This window comes from Dromaius novaehollandiae, chromosome 6 (genome assembly GCF_036370855.1).
Source record: "Dromaius novaehollandiae isolate bDroNov1 chromosome 6, bDroNov1.hap1, whole genome shotgun sequence".
Lineage (NCBI taxonomy): Eukaryota > Metazoa > Chordata > Aves > Casuariiformes > Dromaiidae > Dromaius > Dromaius novaehollandiae.
In genome coordinates this window covers 35238493-35262944 of record NC_088103.1, presented here as the reverse complement: position 1 = coordinate 35262944, position 24452 = coordinate 35238493, and the positions used below count along the sequence as shown (strand labels likewise).

The following is a 24452-nucleotide window of genomic DNA, read 5'->3' as shown; positions in this document are numbered from 1 at the left end:
CATAGCATCTTCAGTTAAAAAGCTAAGGAGGATGGCACCCCAGAAATTCCAGAAGCTGATTAGTCGTCCATCAGCATCATTCGTAGGGTGACTGGTATACATCTGAGATACCCTCAGACCACCAAACTGGATGAATACACATAACAGCTATGATCATCACTAATCTGCAAGCACCATTTGCCTAAAAGCACCACTTTGCAACTAAACTCCTCCAACTAAGTATGGAAGGTGGAGGCTTTCACTTTCTCACACACCCTTCCCTTTAACTGCAATCTTTCTGCTACATAGAATCTCTCTTTGCAAAAAGACCTAGCTCTGGCAGACAGAATAATCTTTGATCCATTTTTTGGGTTTGCTTTGATAAAGAGAACAGAGCTAAACAGTGGCAAGACCCAATTGTCCTTCCTGCTTTCATTTTGTCCCTGCTTTAATTAACAATAATTACTTTTTTAGAAAAACTAATCTATCAAGAAAAGCAAAACCATGCCCACATGTCACTCCTCAAATGAAAGTAATTTTGAAATCTGACACTTACGTAGTTCTGCAGGCACAGTGGATATTAATACTTCAGCAAAATATTATAGTCATTACTATATTTCGCAATATCACAACAGCACACTTTAGTAGAACCCCTCTCCAAATCTCACTGCAACATCCATTAATAAATAAAATGCAATTCACTGTATTAAATGTGTTGTTTAAAGGCTAAATATTTCATCAGAACTAATTCATTTTAAATAATCAGACTAGAACTCTTTTCCATACCCCAGGACCAGTTTCCAGCCCCACACACTCTTCGCATTTAGAAATGAAATTATGCTTCAAAAAGCAAATCAGAAATCGAGTTCAATTGGAATATTTACATAGCAGCTTTTAGACTACAACCCCCTGCAGACTGATGTGATCACAACCTAACAGGCCAGGGATGCTCACAACTTCGTTATACTGTTTGTGTGACCTAGGAAGGATTAAGATTAGAAAAATACCATAAAATGGCTCACATCTATTGCCTGCCTTGAGCAGTGGCCGGTGTCTGATTCTCTGCAGGATGGAGAAAAAGAAAAAGCATCTTAGTCCAAAGCTCAACTGCTAATAGCTACAAATAACACACTTATCTAGTGTTTTTCGTTGGTCAAAGGGCTTTACAAAGAAGGTCAGTTCTGTTATCAGCTGTTCACAGACAGGGAGACTAAGGCACAGAGGGAAACAGCTTGGCAGTGGTTAGTTTACAGGCTAAAGGAAGAGCTGGGTGCTCCCAAATCCCGCTATAGTGCTCTGCTCACTAGGACACACTGTCCCATATGTTTCTGTGCCACGCACAGGTCATGCACCCACATAAGCCCATTGCCCCCAAAGGGACTGAAGACTCCATTTCAGCTGCATCACTTAATGGAAACGGTTGGGGTTTTAATCATCAAAAACTTAACTGTAAGCAAAATGAAAACATTTGTCAAATTATTTTCTTGGATCCAAGAAACTAGGCCAAGTGATCCAGATTCAAGGTGCAGCTTCCCCCACTATTCAACACAGCAGCCTCCAAGCCTACCCAGCCGTGAGCTGGTGGATTTATATTTGGGACAGACAAGAAGAGGGAGTTTGTTTCTGTTTTCACAATTGCTATTATTATCAAAAACATTACCAAAAGCATGTTTTCCAAATAAATAAATATATCCACAGACACAATTTTTAGTTCAATTTTTTTGGTTTAAAAATCTCTCCTGCAAAAGATCTGCTGTCGAAAGTAACTGTCACTTTCTGGCCATCTCCAACACAGCACGTAAGCATGTGCCCTGCTGACTGACACACTGACGTCAGCAAGGTAATTCCTCTAATTAAAGCAAAGCAACATGGTCTCACTCACAGGGCCTGCATCAGATGCTATAATGTCCATTTTTATCTGCGGAGCTCTCTGGTTTCCTCCAACAATAGCACATAAACACTGCTACCTCCCTTCCACCAAATAGGGCACCAAGGTACAGGATAGCGCAGAGAAGCAGAGGGGGATATCTCTAAGCACTTCTTAAAAAAAAAAACAAAAAAACAACAACAAAAAAAAAACAGTAAAATGGCAACCTGACAAGGCCAGCATGTTTTATATCTCATCTAAATTTTGCTGAGTTTAATTGTAAAAGTATATAATTATGAATGTTTCATTTTAACCTTTTCAAGTATAAATCTCAGTGTGCCTGTACAAAAAAAAAAAAAAAAAAAAAAAAAAAAAAAGAGAAAGAAAAGAAAAAACTTTTTTAAAAAAGCTTATAATTTGGGTTAATGTACACTTTTACAAGAAATCAGAACAAGCTGCTATGCTTGGTCTGCATCAGAATTTGGAGAGAGAGGTCAGGACAGAGGTGGGGCTGGGCATTAAGCCTAAAGTATTTCTCGTCTGTCAACCACCCCCACACACATTCAGAAACACCAAACTGAGCAGCAAGTTATTTGCAGAACTCTTTATGCTACACTACATTAGATACAGGACAGATGCTTGATATGCCAGATACAATTTAATGCCAAATACAGCCATGCTACTGAGCAATATCAGACACATGACGCTAGGAATAGATGGACTTTTGGTCCGGTCCAGCACATCTGATCTTACATTCCTGGGCCTGCATCCAAAGCCCATTAAAGTCAATGGAAATGCACAGAATTCACTAGCTTTGAATCTGATCTTGTATGACAGGGACAGGAACAGCTAGAGATATTTAACCTGTCAAGGAGAAAAGTTAAGAACTCACTACAGTAAATACGTCACCTTCACAGCACTGCCTATTTGTGCTTTAAGTCATTCAGCCTCAAGAGCCGAGGAGCCCTAACTCCAGAGCCAAAGCTCAGATTATTTCTGTGGCTTTTCACCAAGACCCCACAAGATGCTGACTTGGCTCATCTGAGGAGCCAAGCAGGGCTCGAGCTCGTGGGAAACCCAAAGCCAGCACCAGCACAGCACAGCTAGAGCCAGTCCCAGCCAACATGCTGCTATTTAGGAAAGCAATTCAGAGCTTGGGCAAAGAGCAGAACAGCAAGGAAATAAGCCACGCCACAAGTCAGGATGGTCTCTTTGGACCTCAAGGGCAGTAAAGAAGCCTCAGAAGCCCTGCTTTTATTTGACATGCCATTTGGACACTGCTTGGCAGCAATTGAACCCCCCCATCATCAGCACACTAAAAGCTACCTCTAAAGGACTGTCTTCTTGCATTGCTCAACCCCTTCCACAGACAGCCCTCTGCTCCACCATACAGCTCAACGGCTTGTGACGCTTGCTCAGTAATTCATCATAGCATTAATGCTTTCCTGGCTGCTGTCTACTGTGAAACACAGGCTGAAGCACAGCCACGTAGATGGGAGAGGCATTTGATTTCCATCCTGTCCAAGCCCGCCTGCGGACAGAGAAGGGAAAGGCATGCACCAGTGCATCAGCACTGACTTTGAAGGTATTATTTCTGCCCTACTCCAGCATCAGGAAAAAGAAAGATGGAATAAAACACGCTGCTTTGACAGGAGCCATTGCTTCATCAAGGTAGGGTCATTATCAAGGCAAGTGTTTTAAGACAACACCAAGGATTTAAACCAAGAGCAGCGATTTCATTAAACAGATAGTGAAAGAGAGACCAAAAGATTCCAGTTACTCTGATCAGAAGTGCCAGGATCCAAAACTGCATTTCCAATTTGGCAAAGGGATCACTCGTAGCACTTGGGGTGTCTGGCCAAGGCTGCATACTACTTATCTACCCAGCCAAATAAGGCTTCCACTTAGCAGCAGCTTCTCCAGTGAGTACACAAGAGCCTGCAATCCCAGCTCAAGGCTACAGCAAAGGACAATTTTTAAAAGAATGTTTTGCTAGCTTATTACAAACTGTTCCTTCCCTCCAACTCTTCTCCAAGAAGAGAACTGCGACCTCTCAAGACAATGGCCCCTCACAAGTAGTGAAGGCATTTAGCAAATCAGTGAACTGAGAGGACACGGTTGCCTGACAGACTTCAAGAGATGCTGCATGCAGCAGGAATGGACAACTCTCTCTGCACAGAACCAGGACCAGCACACTAATATTTAGGAAATATTTTAGCATTAGGGTTTTACCTTAAGAATAGCCCAAAGGAACAAAGACCTGGCAAGCCCAACTCAGCAGTTCCCATCCTGTAGCACCCAGATCACGGGTGGCCAATGAACACAAGCATTTGCATTGCCAATGCCTGCAATGCAGGCACATACTAATGCACACTAGCAAATTTGCACTTGACCATGCAAATTTCTCACCAGTGCAAACAAGGAGAGTGACAGTTGTCCACACTATGGCAGTATTTCAATCTTCCTTCCTCAGACTGCAGACTTAGTCACATTTCCCATAAAGAAGCAGCCCAATTCCACTGCCCCGAGGTCAGGTCACTGCAAAAGAAAACCCAAGAGGAATGACAAACCAAGGGAGTGGAGCGAAAGAGGCACAAAAAGACCAACGCACCAGCAAAATTAAGGCCACACGCAGCCTTGTGCACTAGCACAAATAAAGCTCTATTGGAGCAACACCAGCATAAAACCATCAAGAACCAGAATGGATTTTGGCCCATGAACCTCAGCTGAACAGCATCCCTTGAACGGGTAATTAAGTGGTCTGTCAGAGGAGGGGTGCCAGTTAACCAGTGGTCTAAAGCTCTAGCTTGCATGGCACCCTGGCAGGAGAGAATGACCCATTCAGCTCTATCAACCTAAGTAGGAGAAAAGCCTCCTGACAGCATTGCTCTGCACAGTTTCCATCTGAGAAAACTCTCAGCATCACTCAGCCATGGCACGTCGAACCTGAATTGACCATGTCCCAGACACTAACACACTGATTCCACATAATCACTTCCCTCCATTCTGTTCTCCCAGCTGGGGCTCAGCTTGGCCACAAGGACAACACAGCCTAGAAATATGGCGTAGGCTCCCAAGTAGCCATGCCTGCCTTCCTCAGGTCCTATCCTTAGTGCTAACTCCTTCCTTTAGGTCCATTCTGCCTCAGGAGGATGCTCAAGTAAAATGAATCAGTACAAGTGAAGCACAAACCGGCCTTTGGAGGGACAGTATTTAAATAAAGAAAAAAACTGAGATAGCTACCGGCCTTCCTGTAGCCAGAACTGTCTGTCAGCATGAATTCGCCATGGGGGACCATCATGCAGCAACAAAATAGCTTCTGGTCCTATGTTCATGAGGGAGAAAGCGAGCAAAAATCGACCAGCATCCAGCCTGGTAGACTGGCACAGGCCAGTGTCAGAGAGACAAAAACAACAGGAAAGGTCACATCCTTCCCATTGTAGCAGATCATCTGTGGTCTGTAGGAACAGGCTGGCAGGGAATGCCCATGCTGCCTCCTTTACACAGAGTTCAAATTCCACACATACAGGCAAAAACAAATGGCAGGGTTATGCCATCACTATTATACACAGCATCCTTCAAGGATACAAGACTTGTGCAAAGTGCTGTACATACACCTAAGAAAAAAGACCATTCTTGCTCCCAAAAGCTTACCATTAACACAGTTTTTTATTTATCTCCCAAAATCCTACAGTTCCACATTTGCTGAAAAATCCTGCTGGCTCAGGACAGGAAAGGTTGCAAAGACAGAGTCCATTTAACTGCCTGTTCTTTGCCATCCTGCTACCATTTCTGAGCAGTTAGATTTGCATATGAGAGTACAGCAGGACTGAACCCAGGGACCACATGCTTTATACCAGCTCCAAATTCAGCACAGAAATGACAATATTCAATCCAAGGATCACAATCTGGAATTTGGGACTTCCAAGGCCCAACCATATCAGGCACAGAGAAAAGCTTTCACTGGTGACCACTCATCAAAGGTCCACTGGCACTATCCAAAGCCCATAGCAAGGGAAAGGAGGAAGAGACCTACAAAGCCCTACAAAGGGATCAGCATTCATCAGCCACAACAACAAGGTGCAGAGAAGCAGTGGAGAAAAGCAGGTGGAATCAGACTACAGCCCCAGGTTATCTCTGCTTATATGGAAATTACAGTTTACCTAGGTAAACAGTTATATACCTAGTTCTATAGTTATCAGCTCACAATTCCTGACACACATGTGAACAGACATAGGCACAGTATAGAAACATTTCCAAAACACACTTTTTTCTAAGCACACAGCAACTGAAACAAGCCCAGATTTAAAAAAGCCCAGAATGCCCCACTCTCTCCCTTCCCATCCTCCTCTCTAAAGTGCCCACATGCAGCCCATTTTGATGAGCACAAGTGTAGCAAATTTTGTACTGATGAACCTGTTGGCTACTAAGGGCAATAAATGTTACAGACAGCCCTGACAGATCAGAATGCACAGCCTTGACAAGGTGTTTCCCCACGAGCCGTGAAGCAGAAACAGCAGCACTGCACACTTTCACACATATATTAACTTGCTTCTGTGTCCCTAAGCATGCCACAGATCAGCTCTCTCCTTCCAGCCTCCTCTCCACTAGAATGAACACATAAACAAATCTCTGTGGCTCATTCAGCCCCCAATTTGAGTAGTCTCCACTAGTCTCTGGGGAAAAAGGAGAGAATCCTAATTTTACAGAGGACATAAATGACTCTGAAGTGATACAATATTTTAATTTTATATTTGACCTCATTCTTCAGTGCTGTACTTAGATCTGCCTCTTCCCCTCCTCATATTCCCATTTCCCCTTCCTGTAAGTTTTCACTAAGACACTTTCTCCCCCATCTGGTTTATTGCCCATTTCCAATAGCATTACAGCACAAACATGCACCCACACAAACCAACCAAACAAAAAAACCACATCACACCAAACAGAAAGCTAAGAGTTACCAAAACATGACTTCAGTGCAACCCAGAAAGGCAGCTTTTGTCATTTGTGGTATGTGAAGTAGGAACAAATGATGAAGATAATCTTAAATTAATTAAAAGCAAGCGAGGGTAGAATTGAGCCTGGAACAGAAAGACACAATACAAGCAAACTGAAAATGCTACACTGCCAGCAACGTTGCCTTTTGATTAAAGGAACAGAGTTCCCAGGCAAGCTTGCAAAAAACAGCGAACAATATTAATTTAATCAATTAGGGCTTCCTCGGTGCTGATGCTGTAGCTGTGTTCTAGGTTGCCTTCGAAAAGAAATAAAGCTTCAGCAATCATGCTGTGCATCCACCTGCCTGTGAGTTAGCATGGGAGGGACAACTTTGCAACCTATTCAACTATATGAACTGAATTCAACAGGGGAAGAAAGGTCACAGAGATACTGAGTTCCTGTAAGTTTTGTGAAAATCATCAGCTGGGTGAAGGAACAGGTCCCAGACTAATATCTGGCCTGAGCCGTAAGCCACCCAGTATCTGTCCTCAGAGCTGGCAGCTCTCTGGTTGACCAACATGCTGACCATGGCTGGCTCACCAGCACATTTGCAACACTCAGCCAAACACACCACGTGTTACTACTTACTCCTCCAACTGGGTAGCAAAGCTGGGCGGAGGGGGGGGGGAGGTCCTGGGAGAGAGGAAAAAGAACACTGGGGCAGCTGAGAGGCAGGGGAGTCCTGGGAGAGAAAGCAGTTAAGGGATAAGAGATTGCAAACTAGGCTTTATTACTTCTGTTGCTAACAAAACATCTAGTCCTCCCCGCGCACACATTTTTTGATCCTCTGGAGAGCAGACAGCTCTCACAGGCCAGACAATCAAGTGTTCAGTGCTGACGCTAGGGCAGAATCTCAAAAGTACAATCCATCAGGGTGTCCCAGCCAAATCTTCCTCTGTCATATTCCATATTCTGAGCTTTTCTGAAAGCCCATCCATTTAAGGCTCAGCTACCCAGAAAAGCTGACCAGTTATGGCTGAACCACCTCTGTTATATCTCTGTAACACTTGATATGGGCACTACGATTCCATGGGGCTTTCTTTTGGTGCTGTTCCAATAGTTGACAAAGCACACTGGAAAACAGATCACCTCTCCACTAGCATAACTGTTCCCCCGAGTAACACAGCTATCATATTGGTTTGCAATCTCACTGTCTCACAGGGAAGCCTTTTTCTGGGCCAGATGGTAGATCTGGTTTTAAGAGACCTGCCTGACTGCACAGGTCTGTTCACTTCTCTCCTCTCCCACCACACATTGTGACCAAGACTTCCTGTCCTCAAGGTCATCAAATTCCTTGCAGACTCACCAGTCTGCTGGCTCACACCAAACTTCAAACACCCAAACAGAAACAAAACCCTGGCCCATTGCAAATACAGGGTTCCTGCTGTAGTTCTGTCTAGGAGCATAGGGCCCCAGCACCACATACCCCTCTGCTCCCCAATGCACACTCCCACTACAGTGTCAAGCACTACCAACATTTCACCAGTTGGGAGTAGATGTAGAGAGAGAAGGTGGGTGGCAGATGAAGGATGTTGCCCTTCACGTACTGCCCTGGCCCTCCCCCTTGCGGGGCAAGACAAATCTGGGAATCCTTCACTAGTTCCTAGTGTGGAACACCCTTGCATTGGAAAGGGAAATACAACGGGTGGGGAAGCCTGCTTAACAATTTTGGAAGCTAACAAGACCTTTGAACTACTACTACTACTACTACTCTTCATCCTCCTACTTCAACCCCTGACAAGATTGCACAAAGAAGCAAACAGACCCATATGTGCCCTGCTACGACCATCATCTTAAATCCCACAGTCTGTGTTGCTTCTCTCCCAACTTAAAAGGGGCTGCAATTGAACTAACTCAAGCTGGGAAGCTGTGCTAGTAAAGGAATACAAACAGCAGATGAACATGCTCTTAAATCACTTTCAGCCAGAACTTTGTAGCACTTTAACTTGATCAATCTGTTAATGATTTTAGCTGAGTACATTCCACTTCCCTATTATTAATGACAGCCTTGTTCTTCCCACTCTTAGTCCTCTTCTCACCTGTTTTTCCTCTTCCTTTCACACAGTATCTCCTAAACAGGAAATGCACCAAACATCTAGGTGGTTTCAGAGCTGAAGTAAAGCAAGCTTTTCATCATTAAGAAGCCATATTAATAAGGGACAGGAGTCAGAAAACTTGCCTTCCACCTCTGGTTCTGACCAGCAATGTGACTTGGAGCAAATCCCTTCCCTGTACCATACCTCAGTTTCTGCAAATTATAAAATGAGGCTAATACTGTTGTCCTTCCTTTTCAGTGAACTTTGAAATATACAGCTGAAGTAGGTAGTATAAAAGCTTTTTAAGTGCATTTAGCTCTGTCACCCTGTAAGCACTAAATTGGCAGGGTTTGCCCATAAAGGACAGGAAGCCTACCGCATAGAAATGTTGTCTGACACTCACCTACCTTGTGCAGAAAGGATTGCCTAAATGCTCTGACAGGCAATGCAGGCAACCACCACAGACAGGAGGCTCTGTTTGCCCGCACCCAGATATGACTGATCACAGCTGTGGGGGATTTTCCAGTGGGGCAGGGACAGCAGGGAGTGGCTAATGACCAATTAGAGCTCTCACTCTTTCCACCTGCACCCAAGAGGTCCCTCAGTGCTTCAGACCCTGAAGCACTTTTTGTAAAAGCTAAATAATCATGTTTTATGCATTCTCTTCCACCCAACAGCCTTTGCAAATATTCATCCATTTTAAGTCTGAACAACAGCCCTGCTTGTGAGGAAACCAGTTAACTCCTCTGTGTAGGTGGTGAAACCAAGCACCGGGCAATGTACAGCCCCATTAGGCACAGTAACTGCAAGTCCGAAAATCATGAAGGTGAACCGCATTCACAGCCTGCTCTCCTCTGGCACCCCAAGGAAACACACTCAAGCTCAGGTTATCCTTTCCTCTCTGTCTTGAAAGTTGCCAGGGGCTTGGTGCACAAGCCCTCCACTCCACCAATCCCTCCCTGGAAGTCCTCTACTGAATTACCCAGAAGGGGCTCAGCACAGCACTTCTAGAGCTTATCAACACTATCACTGTCCAGTAAAAATGCACCAGCAGTGTCTATCCGTTATAGACTGGCACAGCATCTAGAATGGTGCAAAAGCAGTTGCTTTTAAGGATCGTCAGGCCTTAGTCCATTACTAAGCAATTTGCTGAGGCTCAAAACTAGTTCTCTCAAGTCTCAAACATCTGTTTTAGTGCCAAGGACACCAGTGAGCATAACCACCTTCTCAAGGGAGAAATTTTATTTTGCCCCACAGTGCAGTGGCTGGGATCAATTCCAGCCCATTCTGTCTCCCTGCATTCATAAAGAAGAAAAGGAAAGAGGCACTAAAATGCTAGGATTTGTGCAACACCCTCATGTTCATGGAAATCTCAAAGGATGAACTGCAGTGTCCCAAAAGGCAGGGACTCCTCAGCCCAAACTTATCCTCTGCAGATCAGGTATGGGGGGAGAGTGACAGTAAAATGCAACTGCCTCTCTCTCATTCATCAGCTAATTTGGCACAGGAGAGGGAACAGATCAGGAAGCAAGGCAAGTCTATCAACACCTGTCCCCAGAGGCTAGTCACAGAGACGAAATGGGGCACCATAGCTGAGGGAGGAGACAGCATACACTGCTTCAATCAGGAGCAGGATTCAGATAGCTGCTTCCTGGCACTGCAAAGGTTAACGCCATCCCTTCTCCCAGTCCAGCAGCATTGCCGGCAATTGCTGGGGAGATATGGGTAGTTTCACAGGCACCTGACTCAGTCTGGAGGGGAGTGGAGCAGAGTGCAGCAGATGACACCCTGGCACTGGGAGTCCTATCTTCAGGCAAAAGCTTAGCAGCAATTAGAGAGAACCCAAAAGGGAGATGGTATCAGCTGCACAGGGTGGGGGGTGAAACACTCTATCACGGCCAAGTGCATACTAAGACTACTTTCCTCTCTCACAGAGGAAACCCCAGACCACAGGCGTTTCACAGAGTCAATGACTCCAAGTGGATTTTCACATCAGTATTTCAGCAGTGCCCATCTTTCCAGCATGCACTTCCGAGCCCCTGGCTCCCCTCCCCATCCTTCACAGTATTTTCCTTTCTTTAGCAAATGCCCACACTCCCTCTAGCGCCCAGCTCTGCTTTCAACACACTCTCCAGCAACCCAGCACCCCTTCCCACAGCGTGCACCCCAGGATGTCCGAATCATGCTGGAGCTAATTAAAAGTGACGCTATTTTGGGAACAGAGACCCTATGGTGCTCTGCAGATCTGCCTGGCTAGTGTTTGTGTCGCATATTTGAACACAAAGGGGAGAAAATAGCATGACAGCTAATTCAGTGTCAGGGACTTACGCTCAACAAGAGAGGGCTTTGCCACTCTTTAGTGGGAGAAGGATCAGGTCTCCTTCAGAATTGAGAGGGGGAAAGGAAAGAGAGTTTTGGTTATTCAGCATGGGCCTTTTCTGATTTTCATTATATTCTGGAATTCTGCTGGCCAACAGGGCTGGGAATTGACCTTAAAATTGCTACAGCAATTCATCAGACATGTTTAACAGACATACAGTCACCTTCTCAAAGCATGCAGCAAACTTCATTCAGTTCCCTCAGTCTCACAACACCCCATAAAGACAGGAACGGAAATACCTGTTCCCCTCTTTTTGCATGGAGAGAATGTAACAATGATACTGCGAATCTCTCCAAACGTTAAGGGAAAGTCAGGATTTGGGAACTCATTTGCCTTGGACTCCTGCACAGAGTTTAAGCAAACCAAGAAGTTTGCATGCACAGGTTTGATTTCAGCAAAGCAGTATTTTCCAGCTAAGGATTATCTCAGCTGAAAATCCGTGTTGGGCTCTGCCAAGCGCGTCACCAGATCAGACTCCAGAATGACTTAAGAGTGTAGGTAAAACTCTCACCTCCGAGGGCCATGCAAAGGAGCCGGAAGGGCTGTGCACAAGGGAGAAAGAATCTCTCTTTAACCCACAGCCCTGTGGCTGTGATTCAGGGAGTATAAAAGGTCTGTGTCTGCAGGTCTCCTAGCTATACTGGCCCACACACAGCACTCTGCTTCCTAGCCTCCATACTCTATTCTTCCTTCTTATCCTCCAAATTTCATTCCTGTAAGATACTGCAGGTTGAATCCTCAACTACAGGAAAGTGGCCTAGCCTTATGCTATATCAATTTATGCTAAACAAGGATCCAACCAAATATTTTGCTGCTTTGGGGACCTTCTGCAGTCACAGCATTCAATACTTTGCAAGGAACACATCATTTAATTTACTCTCTTGATTAGAGGCAGCCTGGACTCCACACTTTCAAACACAGATTCTCACTAGAAGCTAAGCCTGACCATATCCCTACCAAGTCACTAGAGTTTGGGCTCAGATGCAAACTGAAGCCAGGACTGGCCTGATTTCCAGACTGGATTTAAGATCTAATTGAAGTCTTAACTGGGCAGCTGATGGGTTTCCTTGCCGTTGGAATCAATCCCAAGTATGAGCTCAGAGCTGGCCTTTGAACCTGAACTGTATCTGGATTTGGAAGAGAACACTGACTCAGGTAAGCATGTACTGCTCTCTTACACTTCACGTACCGAAATCCAGAGAGCTTAAGGGCCATGACACTATGGTCTAAGTTAACCAAATCCTTGATTGTTTGCAAGACTGGCTCCCAGGATCTTTTCGTACAACTAATGTTAAAGGTCTTTCTCCTCAAGCTGTGCTTAACCTATTAGACATCACTGCTTCCAAATCTTTTTCTAAAATCTCTACCTATGAATCCAGCTATAAATTTGGAAAATCTCAGGAAGTTTCATTTTCCCACAGCTTTGCATTTAATTCTTTCGACTAACTTAATTCTCTGTTTAAACCTATTTTCAAAACACTTTGTCATCTAATTGGATGAGTGTTTTCCATTAAAAAAAATAAATAAAATAATCACACAGCTTTTTCTGTTTGCATTTAAATTGCTGTGAAAGTTTGGCCACAAAGGCCTCATCCCTGAGCATGAAAAAGTTCCACTGAGTACTGAGGCCCGAAAGGAAATTTCTGACAAGCACTTGGAACTGAAGAGATTCTGTTATTAAGCCTTGGGTCACATGAACATCAACAACTTGCTGCCCTAGGCTGGGTAATGGCCCAGGGAATCTGCCAACTTTACAGAATCCACAAGCAACATAAAGGCCCATCCACTGGGCATTGACCTCACTTTGCAATGAAACCAGCCTGGAGAGAAATAACCCAAAGAATAATTTCCAGACACCTTCCCCTTGCTCTACTGACTTAACACAGCCATAAAAGCAATTACCATGTGAGACTTCAGTTTCTACTTCCCCATCTTCCATTAGAATATTAATTAAAGATGGATTGACAAAGTCCTAGAGAATGACTTTAGTGGCAAACTTCATTACTAAGGGTAGTAGAGAATGAGAAATGAATTAAGATATTGTGACACAGTCTGCCTACCTTCAGTGGCAACAAAACCACAACCTAGCCAAAAGCCATTTGAAAAAGAATCAGTCTAGAACAGCAATTAAAATATGTATCAAATGCAGTGCAATTAATCTGATTGTTCAGTCACCATCTCACAATCTAGGAGTAAACATTTTAGACTGGAATCCAACTGGACTGTTTCAGCAGTTACCCATGGCTGACAATTAGACGCAACATTGCCTGCCTAGAGATCGTTCTCCCCTCCCTCCCAAACAAGACTGTCCATTTGGCATTGTAAATATTGCCCACCTTGCTCTGCCCATCACACACAGCACTGCTAGGCATCTTAATGAAAAACTACCTGGCACAAAGCAAGCTCATCATCCTCCCCAGCTTGTAATTCACATGGGAATGAGTAATGTCTCAGCATCAAACCACCAGTACATTAGCAGATCACACCAGAACACTGCCAACAGCAGTCAGAAGAATCATTCCCGGAAGAGAAAGACTTCAGTCTGAGCTCTTGTACAACTCGCTTTTCACTGCCAGCCCTCAGAGCTTGCTGAAGGTAAAGGAAAGGGATTGATGATGACAAGAGAAGAAGAATCACAAAATTGTTGGTTGGAAGAGATCACTGAAGGTCTTCAGTCCATCTTCGCATTCGGAGCATGGCTTTCACCAACCACAGACCATTTGGAGCATGACTGTCACCAAGGATAGACCAGTGGGTCTTGAAAACCTCCAAAAATGGAGATCCCCACACCGTTCTGGTGACTGACTGTACTACCTTCCTAGAGAATAAGCTCTTCCTACTGTCTAATCTGACAAATTCTGTGGCTCTTGCCACTTGTTATATCCTCTCTCTATGGGTAAGATAAACTCCATCATCTTTCTAATTCCCCTTTAGGTAGCTGTAGGCCACTATAGTACTCTTAGTCTCTTCTTCATCAGACTCTTCGCCCAGGAACATCTCACACTCCCAGTCTTGAGGTGAAATTAGCACCCACGCTAACACTACAGAAGGCAGCAGCAGGCTTGCTGGACCTCTTACCTAAGCAGCGTAGCATGATTGACACAGGCCTGACTCAAGGAATAAAACAAAGTCCCAGTCCAGTCATTTGCCAGTTCTCATCCTGCCTTCCCCAACTTTCAGAGCATGGGTCATAAAATAGCATCAATGCACTCGCATGGTTGCACAAGCAACATCACTTAGGTATGCTACACCTCTGCAGGAGCAATCTTCAGTACTCACTTTGAGATAAAAATAAGCACTGCTGACATATTTTTCCTATAGCATGAAAAATCCAACCCCCAGGATCATCTGGGAACTTGACCTGGCAGAAGCAACCTACAATATTGCTCACACCTTAGGCAAATGTCCTCTCCTGCTCTTACTCTGGCATTACAGCACATTTTCTCATCCTTAACACTAGCTCTGAAGTTTGCCTCTGGTTCCCAGAAATGCCTTCCAGTGTCTAGCAAAGGCCTGTATGCGTGGGATGGCCACTGCATGAGATAAAGTACCACAGCTCTTCCCACGACTAGGATCGTAAGCTGGGGCCTCTCACAGATAATGCTGAGATCAACTTCTAGAGGTTAAAAGGCTAAAAATGTGTATGTTTACTTCCTACATGGAGAAAAAGAGAAACCACACACCTTGGTGCACTGCAGTCACAGAAAAAGCATAGACAGAATGAAATACTTCCTACAAACAGCTACATTCATCAGGGTGATAACTCTAGTGCTTAACGACAGCAGTCCCCATGTCCCATTGCACTAGTGATCGTATCAGGAGAGCAATCTGAGTGTTTTATCCACTGTAGCTTGCTGAAATCTCTTGGAAAACTATTCTCTAGAAACAAGATAGTGAGATTTAAAGACGTAACAGCATTAAAGGTGCCATCACTTATTTCCACAGGTCCTTTTCCTAGAAATCTGGGAGGGAAGAAGGAAAAAAAGATAATCTGAGGAATCAGATGATATTCACAGGAACAGGAAGTTTAGAGAGAGTATCTGGTGAGCATAACAAAGAAAAAATCAGTGCAATAACATAACAAAATATAGAGAGGGGGAAAACAAGTGTAAATGATACAACTGCTCCCTGAATGGCACATTTGTACTCAGTGTGTTTTCAGAGTGGAATGGCTTTAAAAAAATAATGGCTTGCAGATCTTCTGAGAATAATGCCAGTCTGTAATAAAAATTCTCTTTCCTTCAGAAAGGCTTTAGCAAGAAAACATTCTATCTGGTCTATACCAGGTACCTCAAGCGCTTCGGTGACCTCTCTCAATAAATGGTTCTATAGGATAGACTGATACTTGAAGCCCAAGTATAATTCTCTTTTTTCAACATCAGATCACTGAATTAGGCTGAGTGCCCTTCCCAGGAACACAAGAGAAAGAACACAAACCTCATTTGTACACAGAATAATATTTTTGCATTCTCCTAACAATTTCCACTAGATCTCCATGTATTGTATAAAGCAGAAATTAATTCTGCTCTACAACACCACTTTGTGGTAGGTAAGTAGTACTATCCTCATTTAACATAGAAGAGGAGATACTGAGAGGTTAATTGTCTTGCCTAAGGTCACAGAAAATGCCTCTGGGCAGGACAAAGCAGAGAACCCAAATTCCCCGATCTCACCATCCTTTGCTTCTATTCTAATCCTGACTCCCATATCTGCAAATGGAGAAAACAAAAATTTGACATCTGGGAGGGATTATTCTTTTAAATAAGTTAAATTGAATTTTGAGGGAAGGAACATGGGGGAAGAGGGGAAGAAAAGAAAAAGAAAAAAGAAAAAAGAAAAAAGAAAAAGAAAAAGAAAAAGAAAAAGAAAAAGAAAAAGAAAAAGAAAAAGAAAAAGAAAAAGAAAAAGAAAAAGAAAAAGAAAAAGAAAAAGAAAAAGAAAAAGAAAACCCACACAACAGCTTTTTTACATTCTACACAATGGGATATGCAGCAGCTGCAAAGATCTCCCCTCTGTGGAGTGCCTGGAGATGTATACTTCCCAGTAACAACCTGACTTTTTATTACCATCCTTTCTCTTCTTTGCAAATCCATCCAGTTCTTAGGAATGCCCCACTACTAATGCCTGATTTTAAATGTACTGTTTCATTACATGAAAATTCTATGATCACATTTTTGACAAATCATAAGCAACAGAAGCCTCAGTCTTGAAGTCTATTGAAGTAACAGGGAATTGGTAAAAGCAATCCATATTCCACTGTACTGTCTTGGTAGCCTGAAAACAGGCACAGCCATGTCCTATCTGCTCTGCTAGGACATCTAGCATAATAATGGGACAGAAGTCAATACCTTTTGTCCATTTTCAATTCACCCTCCTGCTGCTTTATGTCTATTGTGACCTAAGAAAATACATGCTTCAGGGTGTGCGACTGGGCACTAACATGGTTGGCAAAAGAAGCCACACTACTGTTTCCCTGAGTAACCTTGGGCAAATTGCTTGACCTCCCCTCCCTGTGCTACAGCCACCCCAACAGTAAAATTAAGTAAAAAACAAACTGCAGCAAAAAGCAGGCACTGGATTCAGCCTTCTCTGCTAATAAATAAAAGGACCCAAGTTCAAGCATTTAACTTCCCCTCTAGAGTCACATAATACACCACTTTAAAAAAAATCCAATTAATCACTAAACGCAGTGTGTTTTCTCTGTGAGAGACAGAAGAGAAAAAGTCTACAAGTGCCAACCCTCGCCATGGACAAATCATGAAGAGATAACGCTATTAGTTATTAAACATGCTTGCTTTTCCTTCCCTCAAACACCACACTGGTAATAAACAACCTTGCCTCTTGCTTTTGAGTCAGAAGCTTTCAACGCACAGTATACTGAGGTGCAAAATCTTAATGGAAAGTCATGAACAATCTGAGAAGTTTTTCTTTATTACCCTTCTCAGTCACCTGGAGTTAAAGAATAAATGAAGCTAGTTATTTAAATGGCATAGTTCCACAAAAGAAATGAAGCGTGGGAGTATTTTTTGAAAATCCCTTTCTGACCTGCACTTTGAAAAAAATAACCTTTCTTCCTCTGCAAATGCCTACAGAATGAGTTTTCTCTGCTACTTTAACCAGAAATACTAATAACCATTGGAAATCCATGCTGGGAAAGAATGGGGGGATTTTAGCTTCTTTTACTCAACACCCTCTGATTCAGCATTGAAATGAAAACAAAAGAGAGGGCATATAGGTTGTTTCATTCATTACATGACATGTTATATTAAAAATAAATAATCCTACAGACAAATGTAGTGCTAAAATATACCATGCAGCTGTTTTCTCTTGAATGTTTGCTTTCATCTTTAATGAGAGTGGAATTCATGTCTGGCAAACACAACTGCCTTTAAAAATTGGTTAAATCAAAGTAATATTTACAGCATTGTCAGCAGTATTGCCTAAGGAATAATAAATAGAGAAAAACTTTCACTCAAAAAATATTAAGAGGTGGCTGAACTACACACTCTTAACCCACGGCTGATGGATGGATGGATGGATAGGTAAATAGATTGATAATCTGGTTCTTAATGACTAATCAGTCTCATGAGGAATATATTCAAAAATCCAGCCAATCTATTTTATGCTGCTAATTGCTTTACACACATTTCTAATAGCAGCAAAACAATAAAAGAGGCATTTTAAAGGCAGTAAGAAGCAATAATAATCAGAAGAATGGGAACACTGTCACCAGACATAAGGGTTTCCCAGAGTCCTTTTAAATTACGCCTGCTCGCAGGCTTTACAGCAGAGTAGAAATAGCATTTCTGATACCAAGTTAAAAGAAAACTGGAAGTTCTGTCTACCGGGCGTTGCAGAGCAGGGTGCGAGGGAGGGCCCTGAGCTATTACAGTGCTGCAGCGGGTGGCCTTTTGGGGTGCCCACACACACACATACACAGACCCACAAACTTTCAGGGATGACACAGCTCCTCCTTATTATTGACTACACAGAAAAAGGCATGAGACATCATCGGTTTTTAAAAAAAAAAAAACTTTTCACGATGCTCACACTGCCTGTCTTCTCTTGGAGCCCTGTAACATGCTGAGGGGCTTTCCACCCCTTAATGAATTAATGGGTTATCTCATGTTTCCAGCCTGCAGAGCAGAAGATGGGAGGGTTTCTCCCCCGCCACCACCACCACTGTACATCACTCATCCCTCGGCACAGAGGCTTACAGTAAAGCACATCGAAATGTATAGTATAAAGAGACGGAGAGGAAGGGGATCCAGCTGTGCAGGAACACGGGACAGAGATGAGAGGGTCTGTCCCCCTGCCGCAGAAGCGGGGAGGCTCCAGCCAGCCCGGCCCCCTTGGTGGACCTCAGTTTGCGCTGTCCCCCAAAATCACAGCTCTGCCGGGGGTGGTCCCCTTCTCTTTTCCCAGAAGAACTTTTCTGTTTCTGAGGCAACCACTGCCTGTCCCCCTCCCCTTGGCAAAAAAGGCAAGGTGCTCGCCAAGCGTCCCTCTCCTCCCCGCACTCCCGGCCGCAGGGGCAAGTGCGGCGCGATCCCGCCTTGCGGAGGGCACACGGCTCCCTCCCCGCCGAGCCGGGCCGCGCCGAAGCGGCGATACTCACGCTGCTGTTGTGCCCGGACCAGTGCACCATGGCTTGGTTGTGCGCCGCGTCCCCGGTGAGCGCGAAGGTGGTGCTGCTCAGCCTCGGCTCCTCTGCACCTCGCAGCCGCGCCGCCTTCCCCTCCTCCGGGGGCCCGCGGGGCTGAGCCCGGGCGCTGCGCTGTCCCTCGGCCGCGGGCACCTCCCGGCTGCCGCCCGCCGGCAGCGCCCGGCGCCCCTCGCTGCTCCGCCGGGCCCGCGCCGCCGCCGGGCCCCGGCCCCCGGGCGCGCCGCCGCCCGCCCCCGCCGAGCGGGGCGCCGCTCCCCGCGGCCCCGCGCGGCCCCCCGGCTCCCCGCCCGGCAGCGGCTCCGCGGCGGCCGCCGGCCCGGCCGAGTCCCGCGCCCGGCCGCCCGGCCAGCTCCGTAATCCTCGCGGCGGCGGCGGCTGTCGTTGCTCCTGCCTAAGGCGAGACGACGAGGACGGCCAGGAGGGAGATGGAGACGAGCAGGATCTGCAAGTTATTTCGGCGCCGGTGCAACACCAAGAAAGGAGTAAGAGCCATGTCCAGGCGAGAAAAACCGTGTGGCAGGTCGGAAAGCAGTTAGTCCCCTTCTCCATGCCTTTGCGGAGCGAGTCGGGGGGCTTGGAGAAGGAGGGGGAGTGAGGCGCTGGGTTTAGGGCTTTTTTTGAGGAGAAGGGGGCTGGATTCTAATTATAATAATAATTTGCAAAAGGCTTCTCTTTCTCTCGCTCTCCTTCTTTCTCTTCCCCTTTTCTCAGCCTCTGAGACGGTGACCAGGAAAAAAAAGGAAAAAAAAAAGAAAGAAGGAAAAAAGAAAAAAAACTCTCTCCCCGGTAGTTAGATTCTGTTCCTTACTGTTGGTGGATTTTTTTTTTTTTTTTTTGAAAAGTGCTTTTCAGTGAAACTGTTCACGTTCAAGGATTTGATCAAGTGAGAGGGTAACACCACACGGGGGGAGGAGCCGCGAGCCCTGCCAAGCCGCCGCCGCCGCCGCCGAAATACACCGCGAGTCACCAGCCGCGCTGCGCCGCGCCGCGCCGCCGGGGGCCAGGGCCGGGGGCGGGAGCGGGACACCGCACCGCGCCAAATCAGCTGGAGCATCACCCGGCCTTTTCTCCTGATTTGGTACGTGTGCTGCTGCCGGAGACAAAGCAGCCGTCATTCACTGCTGCTCCTAATATAAATACGCACGTATTTACAGCAGTGTAGCTATTCCTCCCTGTATGTATCTGTATCTGTGTATGTATGTGTATGCATAGAGGCTGGGGATGGGTAAGGGGCATAAAGCAATGCAGCTGGGATGAATAACTCGCGGCTGACTCTGTGCTTGTATATTACAGCGTACCACGGACACAGCCATCCAGAGCACCGCTCCAAAGCCGGCTCCAGGCATGTGGATATGTCCTCTCCTGCTGCCCTGGAGCCCTGCAGCATCCCTGCCTGGCCCTGGGAGCTCGCGTGTATGCATGGGAACCCCAGCAGCCCTGTCACCTTCCACCGGCTGGGAAAGGAGACGGGTAGTGTTTATTTTAGAGGGGAAGAGAAACAAGAAAGAACAATTTCTGCAGGCAGCTCACTGTAGTATCACCTTGGGATTGTGCTGGGAGAAGGAGCGAGGAAGGTGTATGTCCTTAGATCACGGCAGTGCCCCCCCCCCATCACAGGGATGCAACGATCCCCCGGCCCAGGACACCTACTTTGTGCTGGCAGAGCCCACGGAGCCTTTGCAGCTTCAGCCCTGGACAAGGTGTGAGTATTTGCACAGTGTGAAGGGGATGGAGCACGCTGCCTCCTTCCACGGCTCTGGGGCGTCCCCCATCCTCCAGGGAGCCACCCTTGTCATAGTCATCAGTGCGGGTGCCACGTCCCTCCGGAGCTATTTACTGCAGCAACACATCGGCACTTTCTCTCCAGATCAAATCCACAGTCAACCTCCCCCCTTCTCCTCTCCCTTTTGAAGGGTGTCAATAATTAGTGTTATGCTAATCGTCCCACCCTCCCACGTACCACACAGCCATTCTTTGCCATCCGAGGATGGATCTGCCACTGCACGGCTCTCCCCGCAGTCTCTCCCCTGCACTGCCTGTCCCAGAGCGGGGACAGCTCAACAGCTTTCCCCCCAAGCCCCGCAATGTAGGTCTTTTAACACGGCAGAGAGTGGAGGGACAGAGAAAGGATCAGTGATCGCAACACCCTGACTGGCAGAGCAGTGGGGGTTCCCTGGTAGCCAGTGCCCTGCATTAGCCACCTCCTGCTGCAAAGCGTTTAGCTCGGGCTGGGGAGGTCTCCGTGCAGCCTAGCTGCAGCTGGGGAGAGTGAGAAGCAGGCTGGAAAAGGAAAGAGGGGATTGCAAACACTGCTGGCTGTTGCAAACGATGGGACCTGTCACTAAAGGGCTGTCCTGCAAGAAGGCAGAAAAGGGTCTGGGGTGGCAACTGGCTTGCAGAGGAAAGCACAAGCAGTACTGGGGCCATGGCGGGGGGGAGAGCCGGGCTGCAGCCAGGGCCCCTACCCGTGGGCACAGCCCTGCCGATGGCAGAAATCCCAATAACACAGAGAGGGAAAGAGGGAGGTGGGGGCAGGGAAAGCAAATCACCCACCCCCAATGCAAGGGATGTTATTTCTGACCTGTATTCAGCTCCCTTTCAAAATACGCTGCCAAAATGTTTAGGAGCCGACATTTGTGTCAGAGCAGTGACGGGGGCTTGAGCCAGAGCTGTTCCATAACCACATGCACACAACCGTGGGCGAGGAGATGGCAGGAGTTGCACAAACCAGCAGCAGGGGCTGCTTTGCATGCACAGAGCCAGGCTCGCCCCCAAGACTGCACCCTCCAGACGCTTGCAAAGGAACAACAGAGTATGGGTAGGGGAAAGTATCTTAATTCTCTCTCCCTAGATTGACTGCTGCAAGAAGACTGTCCCAAGTATAGGGCATCAGCAGCACACATCCCCATCCCTGGATTTTGCCATTGCCGTGCACTGCAAAGAGATGCACTGCCCACCTAATGCCAGCCTCACCCAATGGGGCTGCAACTGTGACACACAGCAATTGTCCCTGAGCTATGCTTAAAGTTTCTCCAGTCCCCTGGGTCCAGCAGCTCCCTGCTGCTCTCAAAGCTCTCTGCATGTCCAGAACCACTGTCGCCACAAGTAAAAACCATCACGGGTCTAGCAATTGCTGCTGGGTGACCACTACTGCCAGGAGAGCAGTTCACCCAGATCCCTTTATCTTCTCAGCCTTGCTGGATACTGTTTAAGACCTAGTCCCTGTTCACACCTGGATCAGCTCCTCATTTCTGCAATATCATCTCTATTCTCTGGCTTCATGATCAAAAACCCACCCACACCAAAACAGGACCTATCTACACATCTCCCTTCCCAAATCCTGCCAGTAAAAGGCATTGCTCCATGTTTACCATATCCCTCTTTGTCACCGAAGAACCCAGCTGTATGAGACACCACACAGGATGTGACAGGCTTTTATCCACAGGTGTGTTCACCAGCATTTTCTTCAGGGCGCTACTTCCAGCACTCCAGTAGCAGGTCTTTCCTACCCTGCAGATTAGACAGCAGTTACTTGCACCTAAAATCACCACCTGTGCTTATCACCCACATCTGCCACATTCAGGGACAGTCCCAGACAATCACTTCATACCCTATCAGCGAGACTACCCCAAGCTCTTACTTGTCAGTCAGATACCCACAGAAAGGACTGGTGTTCCTAAAGCCCTGGAAACCCTTCAGCAGAACCTGCTTATTACTGTTAAATAACAGGTGGCACTGCCGAAGTCGCACTGATAATGCCTTTTAAAACCTCTCCCTTGCCAGATCCCCTGGCCCTTAGCAGAGGCCTTGGTGCCAAAGAGATGCAGCAGTTGCTCTCTACTCCCTTTCCTTCTCCAGAAGACAAAGGTAACATGAGCAACACCCCCATCTCCTGCACAACTTGTGAACTGCGAGCCCATCACCAGCACCAAGTGAAGGGCCTTATCCAGCTCACACCATTCCTGGTGCAGGAATACCAGGTTTGCTCCAGGCCTGGCCTGGTGCACAATACAGCGACAGTGAGGAAGTCATTCACCAGCCCCAGATTAGCACGGTCTATATCCAAGAATAGAAATAGAATAATCCAACACAGTATCCATTACAGGCTGTTTTAATCCCTGGTCTAATCCATTACAATCTGCTTTAATCCCTATCCACCTACAAACATCCATTCAAAGAAGCAGGGGTTGGTGTTATATTCTGTTGGGCCATGTTGATTTTTAATTGATCGCTTAGTGATGTAAGGCAACCATATGCCATAACACAAGGCACCACAGCAGATTTCTAAGTAAGTAAGTAAGTAAGTAAATGTTCTGAAAGGCAAATTGTCACACAAATATAAAGTAGCAGAACATGCCTATAACCAAGGGGAAGCTGGGTTCAATTAAGGAAAGAGACAATTGGGGGAGTTGTGTTTGTTGGGGGGGGGGGATGATTTGGGTGGAAGAAGTCTAATGACACTATTCAGATGTAAAGAAAGGAATAAATAGAGCCTGGCAATCATTTCACTCCAAACCCTTCTCAGGCAGCACTGATCATTTTGGGTTTTCATTGATTTTTTTTTTCTATTCTGCAACTGTTTCATTTTGAGGAAAAAAAAAAGATTAGGGAACTGAAGATTTAACTCCTACCACACAGATCGATACCCCACCATCATCATCTCCACTGCTGGTTGTGGACTGGCTCCCCACTACCACCACACCTTCTGCCCATTGCTGCTCCATGCCCTTTCTCCTCCTGCAGGACTGCACACACTCACGGGCCTCATCAGAAGCCTGACCTCGGGACCTGACCCACATGAGCAGATGCAATGCCAGCTCTGGTGACTGACCTGTCTGTACCCCTCCTTTTGTTTCTTCTACACAAACACCATTTACACAGGAGACAGCAGAGCCCCTTTCATTTGGGAATGCTCAGATAGCTCCACTGTCTTCATGCACTGTTCAGATGGCCCAAAGGGTGCATAACCTGCACAACCAACCACAGAGTGAAGGACTCAGCAGCCCACAGAGAAGACACAGGTGTTTCAAACTCTGTGGAGAGATTCTGCAGGTTTCATGTCATGCTGCTAGTTAATGGTGGTTCTGGGGTTGGTCCTAAATCTAAGAGCACTAAACTCCCCTTCTGCTGATAATTTTCACCATCAACAGGAATTCCAAAGAGCTGATCACAGTAGACAGAGCCTGGATCTGCAGCATATACAGAGATCAGGTGGACAACAGACAAGTCCATTGTGTTGAATTCATTGCATATTGCAGGTTCTCTATATTCCTGTCCTTGCCCAGTCAGAAATACAAGAAACACCATCTCCTGGATTTCTTATGGTCCAGAACCACAGTAAGGACCAGGGTTTTCAGAAGTGTTTGCCAAACTTTTCAAAATATGCTCCACAGTGTCTCTCAGAAGGTGCTGGGTCAGAACTTCTCTATGTCTTCTAAATTCAAACACTTCCTCTGAAAAGCTGGGTCCAGCTGTGCCATGTATAGTGAAGAGAGGTATAATCATGGCTCAAGATATTATAATATC

General features: G+C 46.1%; 1 protein-coding gene and 1 long non-coding RNA gene across 2 annotated transcripts in view; one reads left to right on the top strand and one right to left on the bottom strand.

Annotated features, from left to right (window-relative positions):
* SORCS3 (sortilin related VPS10 domain containing receptor 3) overlaps positions 1 to 19653 on the bottom strand; it is a 321068-nt gene extending 301415 nt beyond the window's left edge. The window contains exon 1 of the mRNA XM_026117524.2: positions 18879 to 19653. Within this exon, the coding sequence (XP_025973309.2) occupies positions 18879 to 19475 (597 nt within the window). The 5' untranslated portion in view covers positions 19476 to 19653. The remainder of the gene's footprint in view (positions 1 to 18878) is intronic.
* Positions 19314 to 23326, top strand: LOC135328738 (uncharacterized). The gene is made up of 3 exons (XR_010389759.1): positions 19314 to 19408; positions 19638 to 20004; positions 20220 to 23326. It is a non-coding gene; the product is annotated as an uncharacterized LOC135328738 (long non-coding RNA).
* The last annotated feature ends 1126 nt before the right edge of the window (positions 23327 to 24452 follow it).